The sequence below is a fragment of the Genypterus blacodes genome, unplaced genomic scaffold (assembly GCF_046128005.1).
Source record: "Genypterus blacodes isolate CSIRO-AG114 ecotype Tasmania unplaced genomic scaffold, CSIRO-AGI_Gbla_v1 ptg000016l_1, whole genome shotgun sequence".
Taxonomy (NCBI): domain Eukaryota; kingdom Metazoa; phylum Chordata; class Actinopteri; order Ophidiiformes; family Ophidiidae; genus Genypterus; species Genypterus blacodes.
The window spans coordinates 7,501-16,784 of record NW_027466830.1 but is presented as its reverse complement, the minus strand read 5'-3'; the positions used below and the strand labels follow the sequence as shown (position 1 = coordinate 16,784).

At 47.9% G+C, this 9,284-nt stretch overlaps 1 protein-coding gene across 1 annotated transcript in view; it reads right to left on the bottom strand.

Moving 5' to 3' along the window:
• Positions 1-3,168: 3,168 nt before the first annotated feature.
• LOC142990931 (ankyrin repeat and fibronectin type-III domain-containing protein 1-like) overlaps positions 3,169-9,284 on the bottom strand; it is a 12,284-nt gene continuing 6,168 nt past the window's right edge. Inside the window, exons 13-20 of the mRNA XM_076140812.1 lie at positions 9,035-9,250; positions 8,784-8,950; positions 8,301-8,472; positions 7,660-7,828; positions 6,928-7,094; positions 5,727-5,949; positions 5,146-5,338; positions 3,169-4,199 (exon numbers count right to left, since the gene is read on the bottom strand). Coding sequence (XP_075996927.1) covers positions 3,395-4,199; positions 5,146-5,338; positions 5,727-5,949; positions 6,928-7,094; positions 7,660-7,828; positions 8,301-8,472; positions 8,784-8,950; positions 9,035-9,250 — 2,112 coding nt within the window. The 3' untranslated portion in view covers positions 3,169-3,394. The remainder of the gene's footprint in view (positions 4,200-5,145; positions 5,339-5,726; positions 5,950-6,927; positions 7,095-7,659; positions 7,829-8,300; positions 8,473-8,783; positions 8,951-9,034; positions 9,251-9,284) is intronic.

Genomic DNA, 9,284 nt, shown 5'->3' with positions numbered 1-9,284 from the left:
ATCTTTCAAAGATGTTTGGTTGCATTGTCATCATCAGCATCTGTTGGTTTGGCCTTGGGGCACTTCTTGGGACCGGTTGATCTTCCTGGCTGGCCGGCCCTTACGTCTGGGTCTGGGTGCTCCCATCAGATCGTCTGTATGCCAAAGAACATCCAAGTATGGGGCTACATATTAAATAATTTATTTTAGAAAATGACGTGGGAGAAACTGAGTACCGGGGTAAACCCACAAACCATGAGAACTTCTATGTGGGCTACCAGCAAATCTTCATGGAAACTTACTTGGAGAAAAACATCCTATCTAGCAGATCTACGCAGTTAAGGAGCGAACTGGTGTTTCTACTCCACAGGTGCAACAGCACAGCTTGATGCAGCAAAGGGTGCAGGCGTTCCTCCTCACAGTCAGAGGCATCAGGTACTTCATAACAGTGTTGCAGATGATGGTATCAAACAGGGGGTCGTTCAGAGCCAGGTAGTGCAGAATGTGCTTTGGAGTGGACCACTCGGTGCACAGGTCTTTGAGGACCCGCTTAGGGATTTTGGCAAAGTCCCACCGTTTAGGGTCAAAAACAAAGCCGGTCCGGCTCGTTTGAGCGTTGAAATCTTCAGCTATTTGGTTTGCTAAACGATGGACGATCGCCGCTGTGTATTTGAGTTTGGTGGGTTTTTTCTTAAGCATGAGTTTCTTCATGAGCCTCATCATCACAAAGGTGATGTGGTACCTGTTCTCATCTGCACGGCTGGGTTGGTATTCAGACCCTTCTTTCTTTTCTGCAGACTCCACTTTTTCTGGAGACTCCACTTTTTCTGGGGACTCCACTTTTTCTGGGGACTCCACTTTTTGGAGAGACACCACCTTCTGGGGAACCTCCACCTTCTCTAGAGACTCCACCTTCTTCCCTGGAGACTCCAGTTTCTTTTGTGGAGAAGCTACTTTCTTCTCTGAAGACTTGACTCTTTTGGATCGGGCTCTCTTTGACTTTAGTTTCTTTCCCATGATGGAGTTGACATACGGACTCTCACTCATTGTACGTCTTTAACGCTCTTAAATAATTTCCTCCATGTCACCGATTTTTTGCTTTATGATGTCATGGAAAGTGACTGAGATGGAGCAGTCTGCCTCAACCAATCACAGGCTTCTGTTGTGATTTACATGGAATATGATGATGTCATCATTTGAAGCTGTTTGGTTGCATCATTGGCATCTGTTGGTTTGGTCTCACTCCTCTTTCTGCGCCGTCTTTATCCAAGTCTCAAACTTCCTGTCGGAGAACAACCGTGATCCCAACCTGTCTGGCTTCATGCAAGGTCACTTCACCTAAACTGCTCTCTTGTCTGCTGGCCAGTCATCCTGCTGCTTGACCTACTGACTGCCTTCGACATAGTCAACCATCAAATCCTCCTCTCCACCCTCTCTGAGCTCAGCCTCTAAGGATCAGCTGGTTTGATCTCTTTGGTAGATCTTTCAGAGTGTCAGATCTTGTCCACAGGGGACCTCAAGGTTCATGGTACTGTCGCTGTGATTTCTGGATAAAAGACAAACTCAGAGTTTGAGTGCACAAACGTCAACATGAGGCCGATGTTTATTTCACCTGTGACATCACAGTAATGTGAACTCAGCATCAACACAAGAAGCTGAACCGTCGTCCTTTCATAAATTAAAGAACAATGAGGAGAAATGATGCTAAATGTACAGACAGGAAGTGACTCTGTGCACATGCTCAAAAAATGTTTCTGACCAAAAGTTTGGCTGGAGAATTTGGAGAACAAACAATGATGTCATAGAGCTTAAGTTAAAAACACCAACTTATCCTTAATATTGCTGTCTTAACACAGAAACAGACATGAGGTGTGTGTGAACACGTGCACAGATTCATCCAAACGTGCAGGGACGTCAGAGCGTCCTCACAGGGACGTCAGAGCGTCCTCACAGGGACGTCTGGGCGTCCTCACAGGGACGTCTGGGCGTCCTCACAGGGACGTCAGAGCTCACAAGTCCGGACTTTTACACAGAAAATAATATCCTTAAAAAAATGATTGAGTGTAAACTTAAAAAACAAAAATGTTTCAAACAAAATAACGTCAAATCAAAGAAAAAGCTGCAGCATCGAAAAGATTTTAGTGCAGAATAACATCTGAAGTGTAAAATAACTGAGAATCCTTTAAATAAAGTTCAAACCTAAATGAAGCTCCACACTGTAAAAAGCTGAATCTGTTTGTTTTTGTGATAAAAGCTGCCATCGACTCTTCATTAGCTTTGATTCCGTATTTGTGCAAACATGCGAGCAAACAGCGATCACGTCAATCTAAAAACAAACGTTTAGTTCAGCATTGAAATCACACACAACAAAGCAACACACAACTACACACGACCTTTGACCCCTCACATGCTCATGCCGAACCAAACACAGGAACAAAGCGATCCATGCTAACAGGAAGGACAGGAATGAAGCTCTGGTCAGCATCGTTCTGCGTCTGTCTCAGCTCATCTCGCCAAATATCTTCAGAATGTTACAATGTTACAATAAAACAGCGTCGGGACGGAGATCAGACTTTGGTAAATCCATCGTCAGATCACTTAAAGGTCTCACTTCATTGGACCACACAAACTCAGCCAGGAACACAAACAACGCTAATGTTTGCTATCATCCATCTGAAGTCTTTCATGTCAGCTTGTAGTTTTAATGATGAAACCACTTCCTGTTTAACTGCTGACAAACGTTTAACGTCTTCATCGTGAGTCACCACAGCTAAATAGGTACAATTTAGTTTAGTTTCAACTTCTTATCAATAAATGAGCTAAAGATAAACTTTAAAAATTGATTGATGAGCTGCAGATCATGGTTTCGGTCGATGTGCACTCAAGTGCCAACTTCCTGTGTAGACACTTCAATGATTTAGCTCTTTGTAACAGTCGATGCCAGGGGTGTTGAGGCTTGGTGGAGTTGAACCAGCAACTTTAATCTACGAACTACAGAGTTCTGAGACTGCATACATGACTGGCATCATGCCTGTCACCATGGTGATGAGTATGGCATCCACTCGTAAACGCATCATCACTTCACATCCGTCCTGAAGCTCGTAGTTTGGATCCGTTCAAGCTCCACAGGGGGTTTGTTTTTCTAAAGCTTTGGCGGCCTCGAGTGGCAGCCAAAGCTTGTTGTTTCAATTTAACTCATGGAAACACAAACATATTAACACTAACTGTACACCTATTAACATGCTAGAAATAACATGTAAGCGTTATTCAGAGCATGTTACCTTTCATTACGGCTCATGGGATGAAACGTTTCTCTCTATTCCCTCTCCACTATTTGCTGTCTCCATTAGGGGGCGTGAGTTAAATATCTGTATAAAGCTTTCGAAGCGCGTTGTTGTTGGGCTGCTGTTGGCCTTTAGAGGGTGCTGCTGAGTATCTCTGAAACCTGTGCATTGGTTTGGTCGTCTGAGTCAAAGTCTTGGGTAGATTGTCCTGGCTCCTCCCCTTCTCCTCCTGGCTCCTCCCCTTCTCCTCCTGGCTCCTCCCCTTCTCCTCCTGGCTCCATCTCTGGAGCCACCACCACAGACACGCCAGCAGCCTTCAGGCGATCCACCGCTGGGGTTCCCTCCTCTTCCTCCCAGCTCCTCCTCCCCTGGCCCAGTGATTGATCCGTGCAGGGCTCCACGAAGATTCTGCGAACATGGGGCCGCGGGTCCCTGTGTCGACACTTGCGGCTCTCGAGGACGCAGGTAACGTGGCTTACATAAGTGGGGGAGGGCAAATCTCTGGGCCCAGGCAGATCGGGGTCCAGCTGCTTGGTGTACACACCTTCAGACAAGGATCCGGCGTGAGTCTCGCTGGTGTGGCCCCTGAGCCAGCGGTGAGGTCCGCTGAAGTACTGGCCCCTATGGCTCCTGGAGAGCAGCTTGCGTTTGGCGGGGGGGTTGGATAAGAGTCTTAGAGGTGTGATGAGGGTGGTTGTGGTCTCCTGGTGGCTCTTGGAAAGGGAGAGGTCCTCTAGAGTCCTGGTGGTGTCGGAAAGAGCCGGGGACAGAGGAAGGGAAAGCGGCAGGTCCTTAGAAATTCTGGCAGACAAAGGGAGGGACGTGGAGGTGGGGAGGAGTTTAGAGTAGAGAGGAGCATTTGCAGACAAAGACCCAGAGTTTGGATCCATCACAGACGAGGCAAGGGAGACATCAGAGGACGGACAAACGCTGTACCTGAAGACAAAAGGAAAAGATCCATCAGATTCCTGCAAATGTCTAGTGGCTCTGGTGTTTAGGTCAGTCCTTCAGTCCGTGTTTCCTCCAACTTAGGCCCTGAAGCCTGGACGAAGAAAGTCAGACAGGTCCAACTATTGACTGGTTCTTGCTGTAAACTAACAAATCAGGTTCTGAACCAATACCTTTTTGCAAAAATGATCAAAATGGTTCAGATATTAGGTTTGGGATTCAAAAAGAGGCAATATCTGCGTTGGTTGAACCGAAGGCATCAGCACAGTAGATCAGTGGACGACTCCTTGACAAACTTTTAAGCTTCTTAAGTTTAGGACAAAGATTTTTAATTCGCACACCAGCTGAGACAGATGTGAGCAAGAAAGCATGTAAGCTTAGTACCTTTAGTACCGTCCCCTTAGTACCCTTAGTACCTGTCCCCTTAGTATCCTTAGTACCTGTCCCCTTAGTACCCTTAGTACCTGTCCTCTTAGTACCCGTCCCCTTAGTACCCTTAGTACCTGTCCCCTTAGTACCCTTAGTACCGTCCCCTTAGTACCCTTAGTACCGTCCCCTTAGTACCGTTAGTACCGTCCCCTTAGTACCCTTAGTACCTGTCCCCTTAGTACCTGTCCCCTTAGTACCGTCCCCTTGGTGCCCTTAGTACCCTTAGTACCTGTCCACTTAGAAGCCTTAGTACTTCTGTTTGGTATACATAGAACCCAGATGCTATCAAGCAAACTGCCCAGCATTTTCACAAACTTTGTTGCAGCACTGCAGAGGGAGAATCATCCATGGCCACTGATGATGTCATCACAGCTCCCACTTCAGGTCATACTTTTTTAATGAGCAGTTAGCAGATGTTGGCTGATGCTGATCGTGTTTGTTGTGAGGTTGAAATGATGACAATTCTGGAGGTCCTTAAACTAAACAGTGCCTGGTCAGAACATACCTGAGCTCGTGCATCTGAAGCACATCTGGGGCGCTGCCCCCCAGGGAGTGTGCAGCCTGCTGGGAAAAGTCCTGCGGTGAGGTGTAGAGCAGATCCATCTCACGAGGGCTCAGGGCATCACTGGAGTCATAGTCACTGTCTGTGGGCAAGAAAACCTCAGAGGACCCGTCTTCATCCGAGCCCAGCTGGGAGTCTAAAAGGATGCACAGACACACACACACACACAGACACACACACACACACACACACACACACACTATAGATGGAGCAGCACCATACATGTGTATGTCCATAACTCCATGGTCACAGACTCTCTGTAAGTTTATCCTGGTGCCAAGTTCAGACATTCCACTATAGCATTTATTGTTCAGCTGATCACAACTCCAAAACATTTCTACAGCTAATTAAAGTAAACTAATCAATACTGCTGATCAATAATCAAACTGCACAGACGGGAAAGGTCACTTCATAGTGGTCATATATATATACAAACTATGCAAACTTGCAACTATACAACTTGTCCAAAGCTTCCTGATAACACTCTGTGTCCCTTTGTCTCACTCTGCTGCGTGCAGACTCACCGCTGACGGCCTTCCTCCTGCGGAGCTCAGGTGAGGGGGACGGTGTGGGCAGGTAGTCCATGTTGGAGGAAGTAGAGTCGGTCTTCTGCTGCCCGGAGATGCTCTCCGGAGCACTGGCGTCCACCAGGCAGGTGATGGGTACGCCACCGCGAGGCTGCTTGTATCGGGCGTACTGCAGAGCGTCCGTGATCCAGCGGACATCACGCCGCATTTCATCTAGCTGCTGCAGGAGAGCAACACACAACACTCAACCCACGAACCACCTAGCAACATCCGAGCAGCAACATGGAAACTACCCAGCACATACATCTCAACCACTAACACCACCTACAAACATCATCCAAAGACGCCACCAAATAGACAATCTAGTAGACCATCTAGTGGACCATCTAGTGGACCATCTAGTAGACCATATAGTGGACCATCTAGTAGACCATCTAGTGGACCATCTAGTAGACCATCTAGTGGATCATCTAGTGGACCATCTAGTAGACCATCTAGTGAAACATCTAGTAGACCATCTGGTAGACCATCTAGTGGACCATCTAGTGGACCATCTAGTAGACCATCTAGTGGACCATCTAGTAGACCATCTAGTAGACCATCTAGTGGACCATCTAGTAGACCATCTAGTAGACCATCTAGTGGACCATCTAGTAGACCATCTAGTGGACCATCTAGCCAGCAGTTCAAACATTTTAGCAACTACTTAGTTACAAAATAACATTCGATCTAGTAACCAGAAAACTGTTCCAAACACCTTCATGATGTCAGAGTAATGATGTAACATTCTAACAAACTACTAACTCTGAATATTTACATGTTTGAACTCAAACTGAGTGATCCAGGAGATCCCAGGAGCTTCAGTGTGTGGATCATAATGTAGAATGTTATCATTCTGAATAAAACACAACCTGAGTGTCAGGTTACAGTGATGCTGAGCTGCTGTCATGGAAACAGCAGAGTACACACACACACACACAAACTGTGTGTTTGAGCTGCAGAGGCGTGGAAATGTGAAGGTCTGATTGAATTTACAGAGAGAGCAGAGGTCTCACACAAACACAGACACACACACACAGACACACACACACACACGTAACTGATGAGCAGATTTACACAGAAACATCTACACCATTCTGTCAGACAGACAGACAGACAGACAGACAGACAGACAGACAGACAGACAGGCGTTTCCTACCTGGATGTAGTCCAGGATGAGTTGGTGTGTCTGTCTGGCTGTAGACACCTCGCTGTCTGTGATGGCCTCCCGCAGTGCCTGCTGGGTAATGAGGGCGTCCACGTCCAGGACAGAGGACAGACGGCAGGACAGACTGATGAACTTCTCTTTATAGCTGCAGAAGTGAACTGAAGACAGAAACAAAGCTGTTAGAGGGGGGAGAACACACAATACACACTACACAATACACACTACACTACACACTACACTACACTACACAATACACACTACACTACACACTACACTACACACTACACTACACAATACACACTACAATACACACTACACTACACACTACACTACACAATACACACTACACTACACAATACACACTACACTACACAATACACTACACTACACAATACACACTACACACTACACACACTGTAACAGATCATAGTACACATCATACAAGTCATAGCAGGCAGAAACATTATTGTGTGTGTCTGTGTGCACATGTGTTTATGTGTGTGTTTGTGTGCGCATGTCTTTGTGTGTGTGTGTGTAAGTGCGCATGTGTTAAAGTGTGTGTGTATGTGTGTGTGTGTGTGTTTATGTTTGTGCGTGTGAGTGCGTGTGCGTGTGTGCGTGCGTGTGTGTGTGTGTTTGTGTGTGTGTGTGTGTGTGTGTGTGTGTGTGTGTGTGTGTGTGTGTGTGTGTGTGTGTGTGTGTGTGTGTGTGTGTGTTTAATACCCAGCTCAAACATCTGCAGCGGCAGGTGTAGGAACCCAGACAGAGGGGAGTAGGGGTTGGTCTGTCCGGGGGCGGAGCAGACATCGTCAGCCGCAGGAAGCAGTAACAGGAAGGAAACGCTGTGACCCAGCTCCACAACTTCCTGTGCGTACAGACGGAAGGGACGCGCCTGCAACACGCACACAGGTACACACACACGCACAGGGACACACACACATCCAGTCAGTATCTGCCTGTACCTGTGTGTGGGTGTGTGTGTGTGTACCTGTGTGTGTGTGTGTGTGTGTGTGTGTGTGTGTGTGTGTGTGTGTGTACCTGTGTGTGTGTGTGTACCTGTGTGTGTGTGTGTGTGTGTGTATGTATGTGTGTACCTGTGTGTGTGTGTGTGTGCATGTGTGTGTGTCTACCTGTGTGTGTGTTTGTATGTGTGTACTTGTGTGTGTGTGTGTGTGTGTGTGTGTGTACCTGGGTGTGTGTGTGTGTGTGTGTGTGTGTACCTGTGTGTGCCTGTTTGTGTGTACCTGTGTGTGTGTGTGTGTGTACCTGTGTGTGTGTGTGTGTGTGTGTACCTGTGTGTGTGTGTGTGTGTGTGTTCCTGTGTGTGTGTGTTTGTGTGTACCTGTGTGTGTGTGTGTGTGTACCTGGTGCAGAGGTATGTTGATGATCTTCAGTAGAGCTTTGATGGCTGTTTGAAGCTCGTAGTAAAGTAAAGGGGTGTGGCTTTCAGCCCTTGGCTCCGCCCCCTCACTCTCCTCTCCCATCCTCTCTCTCTCTCCTGCAGCCGCCAGAGTTTGGATCCACTCCCACTCCTCTCTGACACACACACAGACACACACACACACACACACAGACGCGCGCGCGCACACACACACACACACACGCACAGACACCCGTGCGCACACACACACACACACACACACACACACACACACACACACACACACACACACACACAGTCAAACTGGGGCTCAGGTTAAATGCAGTTTGTCTTCTCTTGTTTCTGTTTGTCTTTTTTCTGAAAGACTTTGATTTCCTGACTGAACGGCACAGCTGAGCCCTAAACCGGTCACATGACATCACTCTGACCACATCCTGTTTCCATGGAGATGTTGATTTGATGGTACCTGGACACGTTGGCGTTGTCTCTGATGCGGGCGTGGCAGAGCATGTTGGGCGTCCTCTGGGACACCAGGACCTTGATCTGGTCCACAGAGCTGCTGAGCTTCAGGTAGCCCAGGTAGAGGCCGGGGGCCAGGCGGTGGGAGCTCCGCCTCTGGTACGCCAAAATGTCCTGTGGGGCGGAGTCACACACAGACCACGCTCTGATTGGACACCATCCTGTTTGTGCCCCGCCCCCACTGTCGTAGAGACCCACCTGTATGGTGATGATGAGGATGTCCAGGGCGTACGGTTCTTCAGGTGTGGACAGCGACTTCCTTTGGCTCTGCAGTTTGGCGGTCAGCATCCACTTCCCGCTGAGGAGGGAGTGCTGACTCTCCACATCACGGATTGTGACCAGCAGCACGTTACCGTGGCGATCCTTGATGGGCTCGTAGTGGACCCGGCCCAGGTTGTGGGTTCCCAGAAGGTTCTGGTTGCGGCACATCAGACGGATTCATTCACTT